Genomic DNA, 27730 nt, shown 5'->3' on the forward strand with positions numbered 1-27730 from the left:
GGCAAAAAACAAGAGAGAAGACACAAGCACCCAATACCCGTCCCGTGAACAACAGCCCAGCGCGAACCGCTCCGGAATGAGGCTCGCGCCCCACGCGGCAAGGACCCGCCCCCGCCCGCACGTGACCCGCGCTCTCCCGCGCGGAGGGCGGTGGCCTCGCGTGGACCGAAACACTGTGAACGCCCGAATGGGGGGAAACGGGCGGTGACGGCCGCTAGGGAAGGACTGGGGGTAAGCGATTTAAAGCAACTCGCATACATTTTTGTATCGCGCCAGGGAGTCGTCCTTCTAGTCGTGTGGGCCGCCTCTGGCTCGCCCCGAATTCCTTTTCTGCTTTTTTGGAGTCGTATGTCCTTTCGCCCCGTCAGTAGGCGAGTCCAAGTGTCAGACACCGACAGGGGGGACTTTAGTAACGTAAGCTAAACGGTTTGCCTAGCGAAAGGCTGAGACGCCCTGAGCAATCGCCTGTCGAGCCGCCACTCTTCCATGATAGTAACTGTTGAGTTAAAGGACATTTTCATCACATTCTAGATACTAAAATCATTTCTGGTCCCTGCCTTAGGCGTCACACATAGTTCAGTCCCGCCCGCAGCGTCTGACGGGAGAGGAAAGGGGGAGGCAGCCATGTTGGACGGAACCATCCGCTGCTACACGTGGGGTGGCCAATGCGCCCATGAATTTAGTGATGGACAGAAACAACCTTGTTGAATGGAATTAAACACTTTCTTGTCACAAGAATGTCCGTTTGGTGATTTGCGGACGCGGCTTGCGGATGCGAGTCCTCTCAGGGTCGTCGTGAAGCTCCAGGGCGTGAGTACACCCCCCGCCCCGCGGCCTTGGTACGGCCTCCCCGTCGCACGCACATGGCTGAGCTGTAGCCGGCGCGGCGCGCGGTGCGGCCTGGGAGAGTCGGAAGCGCGGCGGCCGCGGAGCCCTGCGAGTAGGTAGTGTCGGGCCCATGCAGGACGCGGAGAACGTGGCGGTGCCCGAGGCGGCCGAGGAGCGCGCCGAGCCCGGCCAGCAGCAGCCGGCCGCCGAGCCGCCGCCAGACGAGGGACTGCTGCGGCCCGCGGGGCCCGGCGCTCCGGAGGCGGCGGGGACAGAGGCCTCTAGTGAGGAGGTGGCGGTCGCGGAGGCCGGGCCGGAGCCGGAGGTGAGGACCGAGCCGGCGGCCGAGGTAGAGGCGGCCTCCGGCCCTTCCGAGTCGCTCTCGCCGCCGGCAGCGGAGGAGCCGCCTGGGTCGCACGCTGAGCCCCCTGTCCCGGCACAGGGCGAGGGCCCCAGGAGAGCAGGGCTCGGGACGAGCGCGCCGACAGCCGGGCCCAGGCGGCGTCCGAGAACGCGGGAGGAAACGAGGGCAGCGCGGCCGAGGCCGAGCCCCGGGCGCTGGAGAACGGCGACGCGGACGAGCCCTCCTTCAGCGACCCCGAGGACTTCGTGGACGACGTGAGCGAGGAAGGTGAGGGCGCCCGAGGCGGGGCTGGCGAGCGGCGCGGGAGCGTGACTGAGGTTCCGGAGGTGGGAGATGTCCTCGGGCTGTGCCACTGGTTCGTGCAGAAGTTCCAGCGAGGGTGTCCGTGTACTCCTGGGAAGCCACCGAGGGAGGGGTTCCCGAGTGCCCTGGAGGCGTTCTGAGACCCCAGCTTCTCCCCTTTTCTTTCCTAAAAAGGGGGACAGGATGGAGCTAACTTCAGGAGCCAGGGATTTGCATGACACCCAGAAATCTGAGAGAGTGGGAGAGGGCACACGGGGTACTCTGTTTTGGCTGGGTGTGCTGTGAGTGTAGCAGCTGGGGTTACGGCAAAAACCGAAGACCCGGTGTCAGGTTTGCGAGTCTGCATGTCCAAGCTAACCAGTCAGACCTCCCAAGGTCTGGATCGGAGGAACAAGTTGTCGCAGAGCCGGTGATTTTGTCCTCCTGACCCGCACAATTGTCCATCTCCAGAGACTTTCCTAGTGGTACAGGCAGACCCTGTCAAATTCCAGTTAGTTCTCCTTTATCCCCTCTGCTAAACCTGTAAGGCGAGTTATTTTTCCAGGTTTTAATATTGTTGATAACAGCCTGCTTTGCCTTCGTCTCAACCTTGATTGGGTTTACAGGCATATTTCTGCTTCCTGCCTCAGAGAGCTCTTTTCGTAAAGTGACTTCTGATGAGAGCTGGTCTCATTTGTTTTTCTTTTGTTTTTAGCCCTCTTAAGCCTTTACGTTGAGAAACAGATCAGCCTCTGCGGATTGGCTAAGTTAATACTGGAGTGAGAAAAATAAAAATACCCTTGCTGACGTAGCCAGATATACACCAAGACAATTTAGGGAATAACGTGGAGTTGCCAACTTATAATTGAAACGTTTTTTTAAAAGGCTATCAGAAATTCAAAAATCAGCCAGGTGTGGTGGTGCACACCTGTAGTCTCCAGTACTTGGGAGGCTGAGGCACGAGAACAGCCTGAACCCAGGAGTGGAGGTTGCAGTGAGCCAAGATCCCACCACTGCACTCCAGCCTGGGTGACAGAGTGAGACCCTGTCTCAAAAAGTGAAAAATTAAAAAATAAAAAGGCTGTCAGTTACTGTGGCCATTATTATATTATACTTTTTTTTTTCATAGAAGACATTTTAGCATGAAAAGCAGGAAGAACACCACAAACTAATGAAGACTTTGGGAACATCTAGTCTGCACCCCTCAGTCCTGAGGAAACGTGTCCCTGAAGGTGGAGTAGGCTGCTGAGAATTCACAGTGGGTCCGCTCTGCGTGGCTCACCAGACTCTCCTGCTCAGAACAGTGTTCTTTCTAACACTTCCATTGTTGTTATAGTTTAAAATCAAAACTTTTGGTTTAATGATTATTTTGAGCCCTTGGAAATTCTGCTTTTTTTTTTTTTTTTTTTTTTTGAGACGGAGTCTTGCTCTGCCACCCAGGCTGGAGTGCAGTGGCCGGATCTCAGCTCACTGCAAGCTCCGCCTCCCGGGTTTACGCCATTCTCCTGCCTCAGCCTCCCGAGTAGCTGGGACTACAGGCGCCTGCCTCGTCGCCCGGCTAGTTTTTTGTCTTTTTAAGTAGAGACAGGGTTTCACTGTATTAGCCAGGATGGTCTCGATCTCCTGACCTCGTGATCCACCCGTCTCGGCCTCCCAAAGTGCTGGGATTACAGGCTTGAGCCACCGCGCCCGGCCAATTCTGCTATTTTTTAAAAAGTACTATTTGAGCCCATCGAATTCACAGATTTCTAATATGTAAATTATTTCTGGAATTGGGAAGAGTTAGAGGATGCTAATATGACCACAAGGTTGGCCAGGCTGGGTGATGACTATGGGTCCTCAGGGGGCCCACGTGGCCCTGAAGGTGCAGTGTTGGCCAGAGTGACAGGTGAGGCATCTGGTCCTGAGGACTAAGGCTCAGCAAGCAGGCTTTGTCATGGCCCGCCTGGTTGTGGTAATGCAGGTGGGTTGTGTGCATTATGAGAAGAGCTGCCCTTCAGGGTCAGTGTGCAAGATAGTATATGAGTGTGTCAGTTCTTTCCAGAAGGGCCGAGTCTTCCAAGGAGCAGACCAAAGGTGGCCCGGAGTCCCTGTCTTGCCTTCTTATTTTTTTGGTGCAGATTAGCATCTCAAACTGTAATCATCCTTTCAGTTTAATGTTTCAGCTGATCAGGATTTTAACTCTAAATGTCTTTTTTGCATTATTAGCTATTCTTTCTGTTTGCTATTTAGTGTTGAGAATTGTTCTCTTCTTTTTTTCCTGGAGACAGGTTGGGAATCTGTGAGCCACGTGTCACCGATGCTTGGGCCGAGAGTGATCAAGGCGATGTGTCTTCATGGTGTAGTTACTTCATTTGTTTCCTTCCTAGGTGTGGGCTGGTTCTCCTAGACTAGACGCTTTGAGCTTGTGGGAAGGAGTACGCAGTGTGTGTAAAAGCTAAGCTTTTTATTGCAAGCCTTATAAATTCAGATCAGGCTTGTCAGGCCATTTAATTGTATGGTAAGTGCTTTAGAAGTTACCCCGGCATTTGACTAGTTTCCATAGCAGGGTGTCCGGCACTGCAGTGACTGGCAACTGCCTTTTTCCCTTTTTTTTTTTTTTTTAAATCTCTTGTTCCTCTCAATTTTAGCATCTTTGAAAATAAAATGGAGCCGGGCGCGGTGGCTCAAGCCTGTAATCCCAGCACTTTGGGAGGCCGAGGCGGGCGGATCACAAGGTCAGGAGATCGAGACCATCCTGGCTAACACGGTGAAACCCCGTCTCTACTAAAAAATACAAAAAAACTAGCCGGGCGAGGTGGCGGGTGCCTGTAGTCCCAGCTACTCAGGAGGCTGAGGCAGGAGAATGGCGTGAACCCAGGAGGCAGAGCTTGCAGTGAGCTGAGATCTGGCCAGTGCACTCCAGCTTGGGTGACAGAGCGAGACTCCGTCTCAAAAAAAAAAAAAAAAAAAAGAAAATAAAATGGAGATTATTTTTTAAGGTAGCATTTTCAATATTTCCTTTTTTTTTTTTTTTTTTCTTGAGATGGAGTCTCACACTCTGTTGCCCAGGCTGGAGTACAGTGGCTCACCGCAGTCTCTGCCTCCCCAGTTCAAGCGATTTTCCTGCGTCAACCTCCCGAGTTGCTGGGATTATAGGCACCCATCACCACTCCTGGCTAATTTTGTATTTTTAGTAGGGACAGGGTTTCACCATGTTGGCCAGGCTGGTCTCAAACTCCTGGCCTCAAGTGATTTGCCTTCCTCAGCTTCCCAAAGTGCTGGGATTAGAGGCGTGAGCCACCATGCCTTGTCAATTTTCAATATTTCTGAAAGTGTTTTTTTTTGGTGTGTGTGTTTTTTTTTTTTGAGACGGAGTCTTGCTCTGTCGCCCAGGCTGGAGTGAGCCACCATGCCCGGCCAACTTTTGAGAATAAATAAAGCGAAGAATATTTTCTGACATCTGCACATTTAGTATGTTGAAATTATTATTATTTTTCGAGATGGAATCTCACTCTGTCGCCCAGGCTGGAGTGCAGTGGCGCAATCTTGGCTCACTGCAACCTCCATCTCCCGGGTTCAAGCAATTCTCCTGTCTCAGCCTCTCAAGTAGCTGGAATTACAGGCGCCCACCACCATGCTTGGATCTTTTTTTTTGTTTTTTTTTTTTTTGAGACGGAGTCTCACTCTATTGCCCAGGCTGGAGTGCAGTGGCCGGATCTCAGCTCTGCAAGCTCCGCCTCCCGGGTTTTCGCCATTCTTTTGCCTCAGCCTCCCGAGTAGCTGGGACTACAGGCGCACGCCACCGCGCCTGGCTAGTTTTTTTGTATTTTTTTGGTAGAGACGGGATTTCACTGTTAGCCAGGACGGTCTCGATCTCCTGACCTTGTGATCTGCCTGTCTCGGCCTCCCAAAGTGCTGGGATTACAGGCTTGAGCCACCGCGCCCAGCCTTTTTTTTGTATTTTGATTAGGGACAGGGTTTCACCATGTTGGCCAGGCTGGTCTTGAACTCCTGGCCTCAGGTAATCTGCCTGCCTTGGCCTCCCAAAATGCTGGAATTACAGGTGTGAGCCACTGAGCTTGGCCCTGTCCTAAATTCTGACTGTGATGCTTTCCAGACGCCCTGCAAGGCATTTCATCACATTGAGGACAGCTTCACGTACCACTAAGAAAAAAATACTGTTACTTAAATTCTGTGGGCATGGCAGCTCCCACCTGTAGTCCTTCCTACTTAGGAGGCTGAGGCAGGAGGTTTGCTAGAGCCCAGAAGTTCGAGGCTAGCCTGGGGAGCATAACAACACCCTGTCTCTTAAAAAAAAAAAAAAAAAAGCTGTTTCAGGAACTTGTATATTCTCCAGTCTCCTAGTTTAAGTGCAGGTCTCTGCCCTGATAGTGTTTTTCTAAAAGGCTGTTTGTGATATAAGAAATGTGTATTTGGGCTCTGCCCTGGTTCTTGGCACACAACGTCTAAACGCTTGGAATTTCCAAAGTGATAAGTGTCTTTTTGTTTTGTTTTTTTTTTGAGGCGGAGTCTCGCTCTGTCGCCCACACTGGAGTGCAATGGCGCAATCTCGGCTCACTGCAAGCTCCGCCTCCCGGGTTCATGCCATTCTCCTGCCTCAGCCTCCCGAGTAGCTGGGATTACAGGTGCACACCACCACGCCTGGCTAGATTTTTTTGTATTTTTAGTAGAGACGGGGTTTCACCATGTTAGCCAGGATGGTCTCGATCTCCTGACCTCGTGATCTGCCCATCTCGGCCTCCCAAAGTGCTGGGATTACAGGCTTGAGCCACCGCGCCCGGCCTCCTGTTAGTGTCTTTTTGTAGACAGGTGAGATGATTGATGTCTGGGGCTCCTTGCCAGGGAACCAACCATGTGATTAGAGGGCAAGAACTTTTAGGTCTCCCCCTGCCCCCCAGAAGGAAGAGGGCTGAAAGTTGAGTTGATCACTGGTGCTCAGTGATGTCATTAATGTACACCTATGTAATGAGATCTTCCTAGAAACCAAAAAGGACCAGGTTCCGGGGGCTCCACGTAGCGGGACAGGTGGAGGCTCCTGCAGGGTGGCGGCCTGGAGAGCACAGGGAGGCTCTGCGCTTCTCCTCCATCTGCCTCTTCGTCTGTATGCTCTGTAATGTCCGTTATAATAAGCTGGCAAGCCTAGCTTCCTGAATTCTGTAAGCTGCTGTAGCAAATTAATGGAACCCAAGAAGCGGGGGGTAGTGGGAGTTCTGCTTTGTAGCCTGTCGGTCAGAACTGGAGGTGACAGCCCACTGCTTGCGATTGCCGTCTGAAGTAGCCGCCAGTCTTTGGGACTGAGCCTCCAGCCTGTGGGATCTGGTGCTGATTCACGGTAGATAGTGTCTGAATTGGATTAAGTTGAGGACACCCAGATGGCAGCCCCTGGAAAACTGCTTGATGTGGGCCCCACATCTGGTGTCAGAAGTGTTGTGTTGAGTGTTGTGTTAGTAGGAAAAACACTTTGCTATTTCCTTGTCTCCTGCAGTTCAGCTGTTTATCCTTAGAGCTTTTTAACGTAAGGAATATTGGGCAAGGAGTTGTTCTGGACGAAGGTGCCTGGTGATGGGCTGTTTGCAGTGGAGAGAGGTGGGGAAGCTCACCCCAGGCGTGCTTCCTCTTTGTTTTTTTTTTCTTGATTCACTTGTGAATGGCCATCCAGTTCACGGCCTGAAAACATGAAAATCACTGGGAACAGGAGGTGGGAGAAGAGTTACTACTTTCATCCCAATTCACTCGAAAGAGGTTCCTCCTTGAATAATTTCTAGTAATTTGTATTCACAACACAAATGTGCTGTGAATAGATTGAGCATTTAAATATTTACTTGTTTGCTGAAATCTTCTGTAAAAAGTCAGTTTTCACTGACATTGGGATGGGATTCTGCCTGGACGTTGCTAGAAACGTTTCAAAACCTAGGGATCTCTGGAAGCTCTAATAATGGATATTCTTTAGATTGTCGTCTTCATTTGCATTTTGCATTCTTAAAAGCTTTTTGTTGTTATTCTCTTGTAGTCTTTGGTTATTGCCAGAACTTAATTGACCTATCTTGACTACATGTCCATCAAAGGGAGAGGGGAGCGTTCCAGTCCCCGCCGCACTCGTGTTTAAAATCTGAACCAAGCCAGGGTTAGGATTTCTTTTGCTCATATTGAAAGCATTTAGACGATTCATTGCCTCTTCTTGGAGACTTGTTTAGTGTGCTTAGTTAATGTATTAATATTTTTCTTGGTAAAAATGATCATTTGAAAAATCTCTCTCTGGTTCAGAATTACTGGGAGATGTCCTCAAAGACCGGCCCCAGGAAGCGGACGGAATCGATTCGGTGATTGTAGTGGACAATGTCCCTCAGGTGGGACCTGACCGACTTGAGAAGCTAAAAAATGTCATCCACAAGATCTTTTCCAAGTTTGGGAAAATCACAAATGATTTTTATCCTGAAGAGGATGGGAAGACAAAAGGGTGAGTGTTCTCCCGTTGGAGAAGTCTCATCTGTGTCTGGCACGTCGTGATGAGGGAGTGTTGCAGGAGCTCCCTGCAAACACAGCTCCTGCCTCACCCAGGCATGTGGGCCGTTCACTTCTTCAGGCTGCCCTCAACTGGAAGCTCTCCAGAGCAGTGAATGAGAAGATGATAAAGTTTAAGTTAAGGTTTTAAAGTTTTTTAAAATTACCTAGAATAGACCAGCATCGTGGCTTACGCCTTAACTCCCAACACTCTTAAAGCCTGAGGCCAGGAGTTGGAGGCTGCAGTGAGCTATGATAACGTAGCTGCACTCCAGCCTGGGTGACAGAACAAGACATCTGCCTCTGAAATAAATAAGTGAAGTAAAAACTAACTAGAATAGTTTTAGTTTCTAGAAAAATTATCAAATGCAGGTAATGCTGCTGCATTTTCTGTGTTGGGCAGCCAATTGAGGGATGGCCTCTTGACCCTCAGTTACTCATGTTACAGTGAAACATTCTCTGAGGTCCTTTCTAGTCTTGCCTGTAATACACAATATTAGACTTTTTTTTATTTTTATTTTTTTGAGACAGAGTCTCGCTTTATCGCCCAGGCTGGAGTGCAGGGGCCAGATCTCAGCTCACTGCAAGCTCCGCCTTCCGCGTTTACGCCATTCTCCTGCCTCAGCCTCCGAGTAGCTGGGACTACAGGCGGCCACCACCACGCCCGGCTAGTTTTTTTTTTTTTTTTTTTAGTAGAGGCGGGGTTTCACCATGTTAGCCAGGATGGTCTCGATCTCCTGACCTCGTGATCCGCCCATCTCGGCCTCCCAAAGTGCTGGGATTACAGGCTTGAGCCACCACGCCCGGCCTTTTTTTTTTTTTTTTTTTTTTTTTTTTTGAGACAGAGTCTTACTCTGTCACCCAGGCTGGAGTGCAGTGGCGTGATCTCGGCTCACTGCAAGCTCCGCCTCCCGAGTTCATGCCATTCTGCCTCAGCCTCCCAAGTAGGTGGGAGTACAGGTGCCCACCACCACGCCTGGCTAATTTTTTTTTTGTATTTTTAGTAGAGACGGGATTTCACCGTGTTAGCCAGGATGGTCTTGATCTCCTGACCTCGTGATCCACCTGCCTTGGCCTCCCAAAGTGCTAGGATTACAGGCGTGAGCCTCCGCGCCTGGCCTAGACTTTTTAATTTTTTTTAATTTTTATTTATTTATTTTTTTTGAGACAGAGTCTCACTCTGTCGCCCAGGCTGGAGTGCAGTGGCCGGATCTCAGCTCACTGCAAGCTCCGCCTCCCAGGTTCACGCCATTCTCCTGGTTCAGCCTCCCGGGTAGCTGGGACTACAGGCGCCCGCCATCTCGCCAGGCTAGTTTTTTGTATTTTTTAGTAGAGACGGGGGTTTCACCGTGTTCGCCAGGATGGTCTCGATCTCCTGACCTCGTGATCCGCCCGTCTCGGCCTCCCAAAATGCTGGGATTACAGGCTTGAGCCACTGCGCCCGGCCTTTTTTTTTTTTTTTTTTTTTTTTTTTTCCCTGAGACAGAGTCTCACTGTGTTGCCCAGGCTGGAGGGCAGTGGCGTGATCTTGGCTCACTGCAACCTCCACTTCCCAGGTTTAAGCAATTCTCCTGCCCCAGCCTCCCAAGTAGCTGGGATTACAGGCATGCACCACCATGCTTGGCTGATTTTTGTATTTTTAATAGAGAAGGGTTTTGCCATGTTGGCCAGGCTGGTCTCTAATTCCTGACCTCAAGTGATCTGTCTGCTTTGGCTTCCCAAAGTGCTGGGATTGCAAGTGTGAGCCATTGCGCCTGGCCAAGATTTTTTTTTAAACAGCTCTGGAGATAATTGATATACAATAAATCTGCATAGTTTTGAAGTATTTAATTTAATAGATTTTGATGTGTACATGAAACCATCGCTACAGTAAAAGTAATGGACTTTTTGATTAACTTTTCTGTAATTTATGATAACAAAACTGGATACTTTGGATCTTCTGGTTAGGGTTTCCCTCACTTAGGAGCTCCCTGGCTGTGGATCTGTCCCCCGTGTGACTGCCTTAGGTTCGAGGCAGGAAGAGCAGCACAGATACTCCTGGCACGGAGGGCTTGTCCACTGAGAGGAGTGGGGCAGGCAGCGCGTACCTGCCTAGCCTTACAGTGCGCGCGGGTGCCAACGGCCCTCTCTCGCTCAGGTATATTTTCCTGGAGTACGCGTCCCCGGCCCACGCTGTGGATGCTGTGAAGAACGCCGACGGCTACAAGCTTGACAAGCAGCACACGTTCCGGGTCAACCTCTTCACAGATTTTGACAAGTGAGTTCAGACTTGGCCACAAGGAAGTAGACGTTGACGTGCGAGTGAGCAGCTGTGTGTGGGTGGCTTGGTGCTTCTCAGTGGGTGCTGGTGCCTGTCAGTTTGTTCATGTCCTTTCTGGTCAGGCTGCTACAGGGCCATTTCATAGCCCTGCCCCATGCTTCTGGCCTGCAGCACCCCTCCCCGTTATGCCAGTCACAGCCCTTGGCGTGGGCAGGCCAGAGCACAGCAGGGCCATGCCAGATCCCCACGGGTGCTCTTTCTAGTCATCAGGACGTGGGGCTCAGCAGTCTCCTTTCTCCTCCAGGTATATGACCATCAGTGACGAGTGGGATATTCCAGAGAAACAGCCTTTCAAAGACCTGGTGAGTGGCCTGAAACCTGCATCTCAGTGGTTTAAAGAAATGCTGCTGGGTGTGGTGGCTCACACCTGTAATCTCAGCACTTAGGGAGGCTGAGGTGGGAGGATGGCTTAAGCCCAGGAATTCAAGACCAGCCTGGACAACAAAGTGAGACCCCCCCTCTCTACAAAAAGTAAATAAATACATAAATTAGCCGGGCCTGGCATTCACCTGTTTTCCTAGCACTTGGGAGGCTCAGGTGGGAGGATCACCGTGAGCTGGGAGGTTGAGGCTGCCGTGAGCTATGATTGCGCCCCTGGACTCCAGCCTGGGCAACAGCGAGACCCTGTCTCAAAAAAAAGAGAAGAAATGTTGGATGGTGTCTTGACTTGAGGTTAGAGTGTGACTTGGGAGTTAAGGTGTGGACTGAATTTGTCATATCTTTAAGAGCAATAGTTGTGAATGAGTTTTTAATTAAAATTAATGAAATGTTATATTCCTTGCCTTTTTTTTTTTGGTTTTTTTAAGGGGAACTTACGTTACTGGCTTGAAGAGGCAGAATGCAGAGATCAGTACAGCGTGATTTTTGAGAGTGGAGACCGCACTTCCATATTCTGGAATGACGTAAAAGACCCCGTCTCAATTGAAGAAAGAGCGGTGTGTATTTGCTGCTGCCGCTGGGGGCGGGGACTCACCTCTCCCGTATTTTCTTTTCTTTTTTTTTTTTTTTTTTTTTTTGAGATGGAGTCTTGCTCTGTCACCCAGGCTGGAGTGCTGTGGCCGGATCTCAGCTCACTGCAAGCTCCGCCTCCCGGGTTCACGCCATTCTCCTGTCTCAGCCTCCCGAGTAGCTGGGACTACAGGCGCCGCCACGTCGCCCGGCTAGTTTTTTGTAGTTTTTAGTAGAGACGGGGTTTCACCGTGTTAGCCAGGATGGTCTCGATCTCCTGACCTCGTGATCCGCCCGTCTCGGCCTCCCAAAGTGCTGGAATTACAGGCTTGAGCCACCGCGCCCGGCCTTCCCGTATTTTCTTAACAAAGTGGAACTTTGTTTCTATCAGAAAACTGGGAGAGCAGGTGACGTTATGTTTTCTTTGAGATTACTTTCTGAAAACAACTTTTATTCCTCTTCCAGCTTTAAAGTAAATCCTGAGAAGTGAACAGGCTTTGTGTATTTCAGTTAAGAGTTTGTAGAATAGGCCGGGCGCGGTGGCTCACGCCTGTAATCCCAGCACTTGGGAGGCTGAGGCGGGCGGATCACGAGGTCAGGAGATCGAGACCATCCTGGCTAACACGGTGAAACCCCGTCTCTACTAAAAATACAAAAAATTAGCCGGGCGTGATGGCGGGCGCCTGCAGTCCCAGCTACTCTGGAGGTTGAGGCAGGAGAATGGTGTGAACCTGGGATGCGGAGCTTGCAGTGAGCCGAGATCGCGCCACTGTGCTCCAGCCTGGGAGACAGCGAGACTCCATCTCAAAAAAAAGAAAGAGTTTGCAGAATAGATTCATTGTAGGAGGAGTGTTTGTGTTTGCCATTTTGTTGTATTAATGTTGGCACTGCTTTTTTCTGCAGAGATGGACAGAGACATATGTGCGTTGGTCTCCTAAGGGCACCTATCTGGCTACCTTTCATCAAAGAGGCATTGCTCTATGGGGGGGAGAGAAATTCAAGCAAATTCAGAGATTCAGCCACCAAGGGGTTCAGCTCATTGACTTCTCACCTTGTGAAAGGTAAGCTGCTAGAAAAAAGGTGATCTAGCTAATCCGGCTGTTGGAGTCTGTGCTTTTCACCCCATGCCAGCCTTCTACAGGTGGTCTTTCATTTTGCAGCATTTCAAACTTAGTAGAAAAAAACAGGAGTAAGGAGAACGCTAGTATGCTTTTTACTGAGATCTCACGTTCGGTTGCATTTATGTCGTCATCTCCTATACAGATATCTTTTCCTGAGCCATTTGGGAGTAATTGGAAGTAACATGTCCCTTCAGCCCCGAATGTGTATTCCTAGAAATAGGATTTTGTTACCACGACCACAGTGCGGGTGCTGACTTCAGGGATTTAACATTCATTGAATACTTTAATATATTGCCATATTCTGGTTTTATTACTTGATCTAATAATGTTCTGTATAATATTTACTTTCCTGCAGTTCAGGATCTAGTCTGAGGTCACATGTTTTACAGATAAATTTTCCTGCCTCTGTCACCCAGGCTTAGCGCCACCCGGTGGCCCCATTGCAGGCTCATTGCAACCCCAACCTCCCAGGGTCAGGCGGTCCTCCCCCCTCAGCCTCCTGAGTAGCTGGGACTACAGGCACACATCATGACATATGGCTAATTTTGTTTATTTTTTTGTAGAGATGGGGTGTCTCACTTTGTTGCACAGGGTGGTCTTGAACCCCTGGGGCCAAGTGATCCTCCTGCCTTGACCTCCCAGAGTGCTGGGATTACAGGCGTGAGCCACTGCACCTGGCTGAGCCGTGGTTTTTGATCTAGCTAATCCAGCTGTTGGAGCTCTGCTAGGGAAAGGGGCAGTTGTGGAAGGCAGTGTGAGGACGAGCTGGGACCACTCTGTTTTCGCCCTCACGGGTTGTGTCTGCCTTCCCCCCTGGTGTTGTAAGGGACCGTCTGTTACACACTTTGTGTGAACTGAGTGAGCAGGTGCAGTAGCTCCAGACAAACCAGCAGTCAGGTAAATCATGGCTGAGAGGAGCCCCCAGCCTCTGAAGTTTCCCATCAGACCTGTGCTGGCTTTCAAACTGGATGGGACTTTTTTTTTTTTTTGAGACTGAGTTTCACTTGTTGCCCAGACTGGAGTGTAATGGCACAGTATCGGTTCACTGCAACCTCCACCTCCCGGGTTCAAGCTATTCTCCTGTCTCAGCCGCCGGAGCAGCTGGGATTACAAGTGCCTGCCACCATGCCTGGCTAATTTTTGTATTTTTAGTAGAGACAGGGTTTCACCATGTTGGCCATGGTTGGCCAAGCTTGTCTTGAACTCCTGAGCTTGGGTGATCTGCCTGCCTCTGCCCCCCAAAGTGCTGGGATTACAGGTGTGAGCCATTGCGCCCAGCCGTATTTTTTTACCTTGTTAGTCTTAATGAAACATGAGTAAAGATAGAATTCCACACTGCGCCTCCCTCTAGATCACTCAGCAGCCTTTTGTGTGGGGTTGTGAGATCTTTCTGTGCTGATCTTGGAGAAACCAGAGTGTCTGCAGTGTATTGACACCAGAATGAAGAAGCGCTGCTGCTTCCCTCTTCCACTTGGAACTCTTGGGGCTGGGCAGTGTGGGGTTGGGGGAGAGAGTTGGTTCCACGAGTTCTGACCGCGTGTTCTGGCCGCACAGACAGACTGTGATCCTCTCGTGAGAGGAGGATAGCATACAGTGTGGCCCCTCTCTTCTAGGTACCTGGTGACCTTTAGCCCCCTGATGGACACGCAGGATGACCCTCAGGCCATAATCATCTGGGACATCCTTACGGGGCACAAGAAGAGAGGTTTTCACTGTGAGAGCTCAGCCCATTGGCCTATTTTTAAGTAAGTGGACCATTGTAATGAGCTCTGTAGCCTTTGTCTTTTCATTGGAATACCTTGGCACTTCTGTTTCTTCTTCTTAGGTGGAGCCACGATGGCAAATTCTTTGCCAGAATGACCCTGGATACGCTTAGCATCTATGAAACTCCTGTAAGTGGTCCTGGTGATGGAAAACGCCGCGTCCCATCCTTGCTTGTAACTGGGGTGTCTTGCTTTTCCGTATTTGTGCTAGAAGAGGAGGAGGAGGTTTCACAGATGCGAAGGAAAGTCCTGTCTCCCATGCCTTTTTAACTAACCTTGCTTTGGGCAGAGCTCTTCAGTTACTCCTGCCCCCTTGGCGCAGCCGTGGGAGGTCCTGGATGGGCATTAATGCAGTGGGCTTCAGAACTGCAGTTCTCAGTGGCGGGTGGGTGGGTGGGTTCATTATCATCCTCTGTGTGCGCTGCCCTTTAGGCAAACTCACATCAGACTCTGGTTTCATTTTGTAAAAAGTTAAGTGTGTTTCTGAGACACTGACATGATTTGACTCAACTTCAGCCTTCCTTTTTTTTGGGCAGTCTATGGGTCTTTTGGACAAGAAGAGTTTGAAGATCTCTGGGATAAAGTGAGTATTCTTATCAATTTGGTATCTTCGTGTGTTCAGGCTGCTTAACACAATACCATAGGCGGGGTGGCTTATGACAGCAGCAGAGATTTCTTTTTCCCAGTTTTGGAGCTTGGGAGCCCGAGGTCAGGGTGCCTGCAGACCGTCTGGTGAGGGCCCAGCACCCTCCTCATGCCCCTCAGTCCAGCCTTCCCTGAAGAAGGCCTCTGGGGCCTCTTCCGTAAAAGCTGTCATCTCATTCCCGAGGGCTTCACCCTCAGGACCTGCCACCCCCAAAAGGCCCCACCCCATGCCGTCACCCAGGGGGTTAGAATTTCACCCTGTGAATTCGGAGGACACAGACGTGGTCCATTGCAGTTGGTTTCCTTTATTTGCTGTCTCTCCTTTAGCACTCAGCTTTTTTTTGTTGTTAAAGAGACAGTCTTGCTCCGTCACCCAGGCTGGAGTGCAGTGGTATGATCTCCACTCACTGCAGCCTCCACCTCCTGGGTTCAGGTGATTCTTCTGCCTCAGCCTCCCGAGTAGCTGGGACTGCAGGTGTCCACCACCATGCCTAGCTAATTTTTGTATTTTTCGTAGAGACAGTTTCACTGTGTTGGGGTTTCACTGTGTTGGCCAAGCTGGTCTCAGAACTCCTGACCTCAAGTGATCCGCCCGCCTCAGCCTCCCAAAGTGCTAGGATTACAGGCATGAGCCACCACACCCGGCCATTTTAAAATCTTTTTTGAGACGCAGTCTTGCTTTGTTGCCCAGGCTGGAGTATAGTGGTGCGATCTCGGCCGACTGCAAGCTTCGCCTCCTAGGTTCAAACGATTCTGGTGTTTCAGCCTCCCCAGTAGCTGGAATTAACAGGCGCACCACCAGCACACCTGACTAATTTTTTGTGTGTTTTAGAAGAGACGGGGTTTCACCATGTTGGCCAGGCTGGTCTCGAACTCCTGACCTCAAGTGATCCGCCTACCCGGCTCAGCCTCCCAAAGTGCAGGGATTACAGGTGTGAGCCACCGCGCCCAGCCTAAGGTGAGTTTGTTCTGGACGCCAGGATGGAGGCTTGGGTCGATGGGCAAGGCTGCTCAATGCTGGGCCGCCACCCTCGAGGCACCACTTCAGTGACCCCTTTCCTGTGCCCAGATTGAATCTTCAAGGCCAGAGCCTTGAGTCGGCTTCCTTCCATTTACCTCGTCTTTGACCTAGAAACTGGGGGAGTTTCCAGCCTTAAGGAAGAGAGGGGACTCTGCTTAGGCGAAAGGTTTTCCTGTTGCTCTTCTGTCTGAGGCAGAGTTTGAGGAGCCTTCAGCTCATTTTCACCATCGCAGAATGGGCACATTTTTGTTTATCGGAAAACTTGGGACTGGTCAGTATTACAGCAGTGAACTACCAGCAATCCAAGGACACTGACGTTTCTTCTTTCATTTTTACATTCTTGGGCAAAATTATGGCTTATAAAATGAAAAGACCAGGACGCTGGTTCTCAGTAAATGCAAAACAGCACGTAGTGTGTATAGAGCTGTTTTTCATGTAGGTGAGCTCAGGAACCGTTCCTTACAGCAGCGGTTGTAAGGAACCTTAGACCTTCTGTAGAGAGGTTGATACAGTGGAGGGAGTTGCCCTTTTTCTTGCTCATTCATTATACTTCATTTGCCGTTTTCCCCATTTGCACCTTAATTAATCTTCAGATGACATAATAGCCGGATACACCAGCCTACAACTTACTTGCATCAAAGCAGCAGTGTGCGGTGTCTTAAGAGTGGGCTGACAGAGTGCAGGCTGGAGTCCCTATGAGTCTGTGCGTGATGATGGGGTTGCTAATACTCTGTCTGCATTCATTCCCTGTCACAGTGAGCGTGGTAGTGCCCCAGGGTCCTGGCGAGGACCTGTGAAGCTGCGCGGGGGGAGTGCTCAGCGTCAGTTATGACAGCATTGAGCTTCTGTATAGCAAATGAGTTGTTTTATTTTCTTCTGCTTTTCAGTTTCATCACTTGGCCTTTGCTTTAGCATTTTATTTTCCTGTTGTGCAGAGACTTTTCTTGGTCTCCTGGTGGTAACATAATCGCTTTCTGGGTGCCTGAAGACAAAGATATTCCAGCCAGGGTAACCCTGATGCAGCTCCCTACCAGGCAAGAGATCCGCGTGAGGAACCTGTTCAACGTGGTGGATTGCAAGCTCCACTGGCAGAAGAACGGAGACTACTTGTGTGTGAAAGTAGATAGGACTCCAAAAGGCACCCAGGTATGTAGATTCCCTCGGGAACTGGCGATTCCTTATCCTGAGCTCTGAAGTGGCCACCGTATTGTTTGGAGGTTGTTAATGGATTTTGTTTTGTTTTGTTTTGTTTGTTTTTGAGACGGAGTCTCGCTGTCACCAGGCTGTAGTGCAGTGGCGCGATTTCGGCTCACTGCAGCTTCCACCTCCTGGGCTCAAGCGATTCTCTTGCCTCAGCCTCCCAAGTAGCTAGGACTACAGGTGTCTGCCACCAGGCCCAGCTAATTTTTGTATTTTTAGTAGAGACAGGGTTTCCTCATATTGGCCAGGCTGGTCTTGAACTCCTGACCTCAGGTCCACCCACTTCGGCCACCCAGAGGGCTGGGATTACAGGCGTGAGCCATTGTGCCCAGCTGAGAATACTATTGTCTTTCTAAGCACAAAAAGTAGTATACTCAGATTTTTTTTTTTTTTTTTTTTGGTGGTTGATCATTTAATATTTATTTTATCAAAAATATTGTCTGAGTTGGCCGGGTGTAGTGGCCCATGCCTGTAATCGCAGCACTTTGGGAGGCCGAGGTGGGCAGATCACGAGGTCAAGAGATTGAGACCATTCTGGCACACATGGTGCAACCCCGTCTCTACTAAAAGTGCAATAATTAGCTGGGCATGGTGGCGCACGTCTGTAGTCCCAGCTACTCGGGAGGCTGAGGCAGGAGAATTGCTTGAACCCAGGGGCCAGAGGTTGCAGTGAGCTGAGAGATTGCGCCACTGCACTCCAGCTTGGCGTCAGAGCCAGACTGTCTCAAAAAAAAAAAAAAATTCCTGAGTTTTCCCTCTAATAAGTATTCCTCTTTCTTTTTTTTTCTTTTTCTTTTTTTTTTTTTTTTTTTTTTGAGACGGAGTCTCGCTCTGTCACCCAGCCTGGAGTGCAGTGGCGCGATCTCAGCTCACTGCAAGCTCCGCCTCCCGGGTTTACGCCATTCTCCTGCCTCAGCCTCCCGAGTAGCTGGGACTACAGGCGCCCGCCACCTCACCCAGCTAGTTTTTCGTATTTTTTAGTAGAGACGGGGTTTCACTGTGTTAGCCAGGATGATTTCGATCTCCTGACCTCGTGATCTGCACGTCTCGGCCTCCCAAAGTGCTGGGATTATAGGCTTGAGCCACCGCGCCCGGCCTCCTCTTTCTTTTGTGTTAAAAAAGTTTTAATTGATATGTAATTCACATGCCGTAAAACACCCCTTTAGAGTGGCGAACTGGTTCAGTGGCTTTTCGTTGTTCAGAGTTGTGCAGCCACCACCGCTCATTTCAGAAGGTTTTCATCGGCTGGGTGTGGTGGCTCCCCAGGGTGGTAGGGAAGATAGCTTGAGGCTAGGAGTTTCAGACCAGCGTGGGCAACACAGTGAGACCCCATCTCTACAAATAATTTTTTTTTTTTTTTTTTGAGACGGAGTCTAGCTCTCTTGCCCAGGCTGGAGTGCAGTGGCCAGATCTCAGCTCACTGCAAGCTCTGCCTCCCGGGTTCACGCCATTCTCCTGCCTCAGCCTCCCGAGTAGCTGGGACTACAGGCGCCCGCCACCTTGCCCGGCTAGTTTTTTGTGTTTTTTAGTAGAGACAGGGTTTCACCATGTTAGCCAGGATGGTCTCAATCTCCTGACCTCGTGATCCACCCATCTTGGCCTCCCAAAGTGCTGGGATTACAGGCTTGAGCCACCACGCCCGGCCTTAAATAATTTTTAAAAGATAAAAGATAAGAAATGTTTTCATCACCTTACAAAAAAACACCATGCCTGTTGGCAGCTTCTCTGCCCAGCTCCTGGCATCACGAATGTCAGCGATTTCCCTATTCTGGACACACAGCTGGAATTGGATAGTATGCCGCCTTCTGTGTCTGATCTCCTTCACGTAGCTCAGTGTTTCCACGGCTGGTCCACGGTGCTGAGTCTGAACAGTAATCTCTTGTCTGGTGGACCACGTTTCTTGGCCTCCTTACTTTGTTGATGGACATCAGGGCAGTTTCCCCTTAGACTCCTGGAGTAGGGCAGGACTTCTTGAAGGTTATGGCAACAGGACACCCCACTGTCTGAAATGGTCTAACCAGCCCCATTGGTGCGCCTTTATGGCCCTCGGGATCCTGGTCCGCAGGCTGCAGTGAGGACCCTGGGACTGTTTGTGCCGAGTGTGGTGAGCAGGGCAGCTCCTGGAGGTGGGATCTGGGTCAGAGTTACTTCGTGCATGTCCAGTGGCTGCTGGTAGACGTGGTGCCGGCAGTTACCCTCCTACTGAACTGTCTTCCGTCCTGAGGGCTGTTTCTTTCATCACTGCAGATGCTCGTGTGTGTGAACCAAGCGTGCACACTGAATCTTTCGTTATGAAGCTGACTTTTGATTTAAACCTTTGTCTCATATTTTCACTGTCCAGAATGTCACCCTTTCCCCCTTTTTTTTAAACAGGGTGTTGTCACAAATTTTGAAATTTTCCGAATGAGGGAGAAACAGGTACCTGTGGATGTGGTCGAAATGAAAGGCAAGTTGTATTTTAGTCACTTTGAGGTGAATGGGGCCTCTGTGCGGTTTTACTCTTGGCTTTTAACACTTCCATGCGAGGGATTGTCTGAGCAGTGGAGTCAGGACTGTGAGCCCGCACCATGAGTAGCCATTTCCAGGTCACAGAATGTGTTTAGAGCCTGGCCAATGTAGTATGACCCTCTCTGTACAAAAAAAATTAAAAAATTAGCCAGGCGTGGTGCGCAGCGGTAGTCCCAGCTGTTCCAGACACTGAAGTGGGAGGATCACTTGAGCCCAGGAGCAGAGGTTGCAGTGAACTGAGATTGCGCCCCTGCACTCCAGCCTGGGTGACAGAGCAAGACCCTGTCTAAAAAAAAGAACAAAGAAATTGAGCCTGTGTTCTGGTCTGGCTTTTTGTTTTGCCATGGAGAAGAGGAGGAAGGAAGGACAAAAATAGAGAGGTGAGAAAACGTGAAACCTGGCCACCTTTCCAGGTAGGAGAGTGGAAGTGAGGATCCCACTGTAGGTGCCACACTGGGTGCGAGGGAAGCGGCATCCACAGCTGCCCACGTCAGGCTCCTGCGGTCCCGTGTGGGCGTCCCGCCGTGGGGGTCCCGCCGTGGGGGTCCCGGTGTCCCGCTCAGGGAGAGAGCAGTTTCACGTAGGTCACTCCACATGAGTGGAAGCAGCTGTCTCTGAAACTCCAGGAATGTGCACCTTCCCTGCTGTTGCTTGCTCTCTGGTCCTTTTAATGAACTTTTAAACATTGGGGGATATTTCTCTGTGGTTGAGTAGTGAACATTTTAACTGATCAAGAGCATTGTGTTCTGAGTTGACCAAAAAGGGAGTGGTCTGTTTTGTCGGTTTTAGAAACCATCATAGCCTTTGCCTGGGAACCAAATGGAAGTAAGTTTGCCGTGTTGCACGGAGAGGCTCCGCGGATATCTGTGTCTTTCTACCACGTCAAAAACAATGGGAAAATTGAACTCATCAGTAAGTAGCCTGGTCCCTTTCCTCTTCTGAACAGGTCAACATGGATGATGACTCAGTTTCTGCCCAGCAGTGAGCATTTGACTGGCCTAGGACCACTGTTGGGCAGGCTGGGACTCACCTGTGAGTGGGGTGTTGTGGGCTTGGCTGATGAAGTGAGCAATGGCCTGGAGGTGCTGCCTCCTTGTGGGGTGCTTCTCTGAGCCCCGTTGGGCCCTCACGTTTAAGCAAGTATTTCCAAGGCTTCCATTCTCTGCCATTGTCTGGAGTGAAGCTTTTTCCCTTCTGGCTGTAGCTGTTGTCCCTGTGCTCAGAGTCACTTCCTGTGGCCATGCTCCTGCCAGTCCCCAGTGTGAGTCGGGCGCCTCTGACCAGGGTGTGCAGAGCTGTTGCACACGGCTGTGCCCTTCCCCCGTGCACCTGGTTCCAGGGGCGCCACACTGCACCCACCTGGGGCTCGCTCCTCACAGTGGTGTGGGGACGCTCTCCCGTCTCATGGCAGCTGCAGCCTGTGCCCTCAGCTCCTCACTTCATCCTGGGGTCTCTGCTCAGCATAGAGCCCAGTGCCCGCGGGGATTGAATGAGCCATTGCTTGTTGCTTCATAGGCATGGTGTGTGTTTGTGTGGCAGCCGGGAGGTGGTGATGGGCTGTGTTCCTCACCCACAGGACTCTGGCTGCCAGGTGCCCTCCTGCAGAGCCATGGGTTTGGCCCTGTACTTGGAAGGATTTGGAATCTCCTGGCCACACCTTTTGCAGGATGATTCTGTGAGGAGTTTAGTTTTCACTTTGCTAGAGGTCGGCAGGGTGCGTGGAGCCCTCAGTTGGCAGTGGATCACAGTTGGCTGTTCCATTAATTCCGGTTGATACAAACATACGGGCAGTTGCAGACTGTCCAGAGACTTGTGTAAGTCTTCTAGGTCATGAAACATACGGCAAGCAGAGGCACCTTGTACCTCCCAAACAGGTAGTGTGACATGCCTCTCCTGAAGTTTGGCATGGACTCTGGGGCCACCGTGTGGGCTCCGTCCCATTCCCGTGGCTGTTGGGGTTTTCGTTTGTACAAGTCTGAGACCCCTGCCCCTGCCGGGTTGCACTGCCCTGCCCCGTCTCCTCCCCTTCTCCCCACATCAGCCTGCCCCACGCCTCTTTTTTTGGATGTACCGCGGGCTGAGGAGAGAGAGGCCACAGGTTATTAGCTCTGTCTGAGACGCAGGGAGCATATGCTCTGAGGGGGACTTGAGCCCAGCCCCAGCTGGCCTTCTCACCGCTCCAGCGGCTCTGCCTGAGATCCCTCCTGGAAGTAAGAGTTGTACCTGGAAAGGTGATGACTAGTCAGTTTCAACAAGCATAGCTTATCCAAAGACGCCTTGTCGCTAGGAGAGTGGCTTTGGTCTTTCAGGGTCACTTATCTCTGACGTCTTCTCCCTGCTGGGGACCCTGCAGCAGTGAACATTTGCCATAAAGGGAATTATTTGCCCAGTTATCTCAGGAAATAAGAGAGTCTTGTTTTGAAGTACCCATGTTGTATCTTCTCTTTTTTTCCCGTTTAAAGTATGGATCATGACTCAGGGTACTTAGCGATGGACTTTGTAAAATTGTTTTCCGAGGTGGTTCAGCATTACTAGCTCTGCGCACGGGGGCAGCTTGAGCTACAGCCAAGTCCTCCAGCCTTGGCTGCCCCGGCACCGTGGAAGCCCTTGCAGCTCGTGATAGGTGCTCTCTTTCCTTTCAGAGATGTTCGACAAGCAGCAAGCAAACACCATCTTCTGGAGCCCCCAAGGGCAGTTCGTGGTGTTGGCGGGCCTGAGGAGGTAGGTGTATGTGCTCTGAGCCTGTCTGCCTTGTGAGCAGCACTCTGCCTGCTGTGGTAGAGACCCCTCAGGCGCCAGCACCCAGCTTCTTGGTAGAGGGAGTATTGTGCACTGAAAGGGTTACCCTGGTGTCAGTGGATGGGACTTTATTGAACCTTTGCGGACCCATGGCACTCCAGGAGTTGGGCCAAGCCAGGACAGATTGAAATAAGCGCTCGTGCGGGGCGCGGTGGTTCACGCCTGTAATCCCAGCACTTTGGGAGGCTGAAGTAGGTGGATCACGAGGTCAGGAGATCGAGACCATCCTGGCTAACATGGTGAAACCCCATCTCTACTAAAAATACAAAAAATTAGCCAGGCTTGGTGGCGGGTGCCTGTGGTCCCAGTTACTTGAGTGGCTGAGGTGGGAGAATGGCGTGAACCCGGGAGGCAGAGCTTGCAGTGAGCTGAGATCGCGCCACTGCACTCCAGCCTGGGTGACAGAGCGAGACTCCGTCTCAAAAAAAAGAAGAAATAAGCCCTCGCAGATACTTTCGTGAAGTGACCAGGCAGACCCGTGTGCGGGTTGTGGTTCTTCGTGGTTAAACAAGTGCCTTCCAGCAATCCAGTTACCACCCCCGGGGGTTCAGTCCCATGTCTTCTAGCAGGAAGGGTATTCGTTACACAGCTGTGAGGCTGCCTTACCTCTGTGGTTTGTGTCATGTGCTGGTCTCAGCTGTGTTCCAGCAGTGTGTCAAAATCGTGGAGAAGCTTCCAGCTTAAAGAGTACTCTTTTGTTGCTGCTCTCCCTTGTTTCATTGTCCACGCTTGCTACTGTATTTTTGAAGGCTTAGCCCCAGATAACATTTCCAGTAAAAATAATAGTGATGGCAGACGTGTGTACTACTCACCACACGCTCTGCATCTGTGACTTGGTACGTCTCACAGTGGCCACCGGAGGCTGTTGCCGTACTTGTTTCCATGTTAACGCCAAGGCTGGCTCCCTGGGGACCCCATGCCGCAGCACCTTTCAGGAGTGGGATGCCAGGAGGTATGCGTCTCCGTGAAGCCTGATGGTCCTGTCTGTCTCTGCAGTATGAATGGTGCCTTAGCGTTTGTGGACACTTCGGACTGCACAGTCATGAACATCGCAGAGCACTACATGGCTTCCGACGTCGAGTGGGATCCCACCGGACGCTATGTCGTCACCTCTGTGTCCTGGTGGAGCCATAAGGTGCAGGCCCGTGGGGCATAGCGTTGGCTTTGGATAGAAGCAGGGATTGCCGGCTGGCTGCTGACTCTGGTGCTGTCCTGGGACCTCGGGGAAGGGGCACCAAGCCTCTGTGTTTAACAGAAGCCTTGGCTGGTGTTCGTGGCAGGAGGAGGAGGTTCTGGGTTGTAGAAGAGGTGGCGCTGAGTGCAGGAGCAGCTCCCGCTCATGGTTGCAGGGCGGGTGGGGGTCTTACCCTGGGCCTGGGGACCCTTGAAAGGGAGTGAGAATGTGTCATACACAAGTGTTTTTCTGCAGAGAGGAGTCATTTCCTTTGAAGTCTGAACAAAGTTCCGTAACCGCAGACATTAAGATCTCTTTGGGGTCATTGGTTGAGTCCAGCTGCGGCGTTGCCCACAACCATTATTCCAAAACTGCTGGTTAAGTTTGTCGAGGACTTTCAGTATTTAATGACTTGTAAAACATTGATGGAGGTATTGACAGTTGAACCAGTCCATTCAAATAGAGCCTGTGAGACCAAACTCGGGTAATTTTGTTTAATGAGATACAGAACTTTTAGGAGTATCAACTTCCCAAATATGACTACAAGTGTCTAGAGTTAGAAATCTTCACATTGGAATCAGGATATGTTGATGGCAGCCTGTGTTCAGATACGTTGAGATGTCACTTCGGTGGGGCCCAACTCGACGCTTGAAAACACCTTAGGCCAGGCACAGTGGCCCACACCGGTCGTCCCAGCACTTTAGGAGGCAGAGGCAGAAGAATCACTTGAGCCCAGGAGTTTTGAGACGAGCCTGAGTGACAGCGAAACCCTAGCCCCATTTAAAAAAAAAAAGAGAGACCTTTTAAGTTGTTGACCACTCCCCTTGAGGTATAAACACTTAGCTCCCAAAATGCCGGGCCGCAACAAGATGTCTATGCCAAGGGCCAGTGAATGCATCCTCCTTCATGAGAGAGGCCTGCTGTGAAGAGAGCGGAACCTGGCGGCGTGTAGTGATGCAGTTAGCCTACATCCAGCACAGTTCACACCCGGCACAGTGCTCAGCACAGCTCCCACCCAGCACGGGGCTGTGTGGGCAGTGCATAGGGATGCAGTTAGCTTACATTCGGTCCCGCGTTCAGCACACCTTACATCTGGCATGGGATGCAGCGGCGCTCGGTGATGCAGTTAATTTACATCCAGCATGGGGTTCGTGTTGCCAGCAAGAATGCGCAAGCCTGTGCTGTGATGAGCGCTGCTGCAACTGCTCTGTGCCCTGCACTCTGGGTCGATTGCATCATTGAGGTGTCTTTCACTGACTGCCCACCTTCCCTGCTGTCGGCTCTGCACAGGCAGAGCTTTGTTTGCTTCACACGTGTCCCCGATACCCAGGACCTTGTGCAGCAAGTGACACAGTCACAGTTGTGGCTCTGCTGATCCCTCTGTGTTCTGGTGTGTCCCTGCCCTCGCCTAGGTGGACAACGCGTACTGGCTGTGGACTTTCCAGGGCCGCCTCCTGCAGAAGAACAACAAGGACCGCTTCTGCCAGCTGCTGTGGCGGCCCCGGCCTCCCACACTCCTGAGCCAGGAGCAGATCAAGGTCAGCGTTCCCCCATCCCCGCTGCAGGGCACTGGAGGCGATTGTGGCGTTGAAAAGTAGTCAGTTTTTTCTGTTATTGTTAGGGTGGTGAGTGGGGAATAGAAATGTGACATTTGCAAGGATGCCTTGAAGAGATGCAGGAGCAGTGAGAACTGAATGGGATAGAACAGCTCTAGGAGAGTAGCCTGAGGAGCAGTGAGAGCTGAAGGGAACAGAACAGCTCTAGGAGAGTAGCCTGAGGAGCAGTGAGAACTGAATGGAATAGAACAGCTCTAGGAGAGTAGCCTGAGGAACAGTGAGAACTGAATGGGATAGAACAGCGCTAGGAGAGTAGCCTGAGGAGCAGTGAGAACTGAATGGAATAGAACAGCTCTAGGAGAGTAGCCTGAGGAACAGTGAGAACTGAATGGGATAGAACAGCGCTAGGAGAGTAGCCTGAGGCCTTCAGCTTGTTTAGGGGAGTTTTGCATGAACCCGAGGGGTAGATAAAAAGATACCAGGGCCATTAAAAAGTCCTGGTGGGAATAGAAGCAGCTGGTCTGGGGTTTACATAATGGTGGTAAAATAGGCGGATGGTCTTAGGTCAGAGCGAAGAGGAGGGTTAAATCCCAGGAAGAAAGTCTCAACGGGAAAGACGGAGGAAGGAGCGGGCGCGAGCACCCCTGGGAAGCTGTTCCATAAATGACCCTGGGTGTCACATCATGTCGGCAACTCTGAAGAGTGCGTTTGTGCTTCTTGCTTTGAATGTTAAATCCTGAGTGGTGGGTCTTTTGTTTCAGCAAATTAAAAAGGATCTGAAGAAATACTCGAAGATCTTTGAACAGAAGGATCGTTTGAGCCAGTCCAAAGCCTCAAAGGTGAGCCTTGTTCCCCAAAGGGAAGGCTGTGCTGGGACATCTGCCGTCACGGCAAAGCGGGCCCACATCAGGGCTGCAGGCGGCGCTGCGTGTGTGCTCAGAGTTGCTTCTGCCCGGAAGACACTGATTCTGTTTCTCCCCTAGGAGGGATGCAGTGGGGAACTGGGGCTGGCGCGGGGGCCTGGAGTTGCGACCTCACTGCTGCCTTGTGGGCGGGGGACAGTGTTGGGGGAAGAGTGAAAACGAATGGAGCGGCTATTCCTGCTTGAACACCTCCAAATGCTGTCATCCTGGCACAGTCCACCTGGGTGTGGGCTCTTCGCGATGGGGAGGCACGTGTCTTACCAGTTCTGTGGCTTTCCCCAACCTCACGCATAGGAATTGGTGGAGAGAAGGCGCACCATGATGGAAGACTTCCGGAAGTACCGAAAAATGGCCCAGGAGCTCTATATGGAGCAGAAAAACGAGCGCCTGGAGTTGCGAGGAGGTAACGTAGAGATCCCTCAGTCACCAGGAGCTGGCCCTTCTGCCGCCCACAGGCCCCAGTGCACGCGGACTCCCGCACTCTTCCCACTGGCCTCAGTGGTGCCACTCAGCTTGTGCCCCCGTGGGTGACCTGCGCCCTTTGTCCCCTCAGGTGTGGACACTGACGAGCTGGACAGCAATGTGGACGACTGGGAAGAGGAGACCATCGAGTTCTTCGTCACGGAGGAAATCATCCCTCTCGGGAACCAAGAGTGACCTGGGAGCGCTGTGGTGAGCGTCTGCAGGGGGCGCGGCGGGGTCCCCGTTGGCTGCTCGCAGCTGCTTCTGTTACCCATCACGGAGAAAGCACCTTCTTTAAGGCAGAGGTGAAGCCCCAGCGTCGTGTGCCCAGGGTTAGCTGAGCCTCGTGTGAAACGTGGAGTCGGTGCCGACGTGGCCTCGACTGCTCCCTCTGAGGGCATCGCAGATGACGCCTTTTAGGCCATGCTGGGTGAGGGAGGAGCCGTGGCCAGGTGCTGGGAAGTGCTAGGAAGAGGAGGGTGGCCATGCCTGGCCATTTCCTGAGGCTTGTGCTAGTGATGGCCACGGTGTGTCCACCAGAAAGAAACGCTGGTGTGTGCAGCTGCAACTCTGGTTCTGGCAGTTCTGAGAGGAGCCTTCTAAGTTGGGGGCTGGGGAGCAGAGTACGGGAGCTCCTAAGTCCTGGGGGCCTCCGCGCCTCACAGCACGGGCATGTGTGGGACAGAAGGCCCGTGGGATGCCTGAGGGTGGCCTGGTTGCTGTCCTCAGGGCGGGACCATGAGCGAGTAGGGGTGGCATATGGGCTCGGCTCTCTGTGGCCAGGGCAACTCCTGTTGCGGGACTCAACGTCAACCCCAAGGCGATGTTCAGGGGGTCTTTTGAGATGCTGTTTAGGGCCGCCATGCGTGCCTGTCCAGGGGACAGACTGCACCCGCTGCTCCCGCACTGAGCTGCAGGACAGAGCATGAGCCGCGGTTCCTCTGTTGCAGTGCAGCCATGTGTGGTGTGTGGAGCCAAGGCCGTCCTGCAGGAAGCCCGCGTGACTCCCGCCGCCTCCCCGTGCTCTCTGGCTCTGGACTGTGACCGCGCCTGGATTCTGCCATTGCGACACATTTTTGTGCCTTTCAGCCCCTGGTGTCTGCAGTGGGGTGTTTAAGGCACCCGCTTCCACTTCTTTCTTTTTTTTTTCTTCCTGAGACAGAGTCTCACTCTGTCGCTCAGGCTGGAGTGCAGTGGCCGGATCTCAGCTCACTGCAAGCTCTGCCTCCCAGGTTCGCGCCATTCTCCTGCCTCAGCCTCCCGAGTAGCTGGGACTACAGGTGCCCGCCACCTCGCCCGGCTAATCTTTTGT

General features: G+C 51.6%; 1 protein-coding gene across 1 annotated transcript; it reads left to right on the forward strand.

The window, feature by feature from the left end:
- The first annotated feature begins 677 nt into the window (after positions 1 to 677).
- Positions 678 to 27561, forward strand: EIF3B (eukaryotic translation initiation factor 3 subunit B). Its single transcript, XM_030932662.1, is given in 20 exon segments — positions 678 to 1282; positions 1285 to 1459; positions 7742 to 7934; positions 10116 to 10235; positions 10543 to 10600; positions 11105 to 11233; positions 12150 to 12307; positions 13981 to 14112; positions 14193 to 14259; positions 14667 to 14713; positions 16732 to 16942; positions 19370 to 19442; positions 20294 to 20416; positions 22147 to 22225; positions 23300 to 23438; positions 24890 to 25015; positions 25795 to 25872; positions 26251 to 26359; positions 26510 to 26628; positions 27369 to 27561. Coding segments are annotated over 19 exon segments (2445 nt in total). The 5' UTR covers positions 678 to 958; the 3' UTR covers positions 26614 to 26628; positions 27369 to 27561.
- Positions 27562 to 27730: the final 169 nt, after the last annotated feature.

This window comes from Rhinopithecus roxellana, chromosome 6, assembly GCF_007565055.1.
Source record: "Rhinopithecus roxellana isolate Shanxi Qingling chromosome 6, ASM756505v1, whole genome shotgun sequence".
Taxonomy (NCBI): domain Eukaryota; kingdom Metazoa; phylum Chordata; class Mammalia; order Primates; family Cercopithecidae; genus Rhinopithecus; species Rhinopithecus roxellana.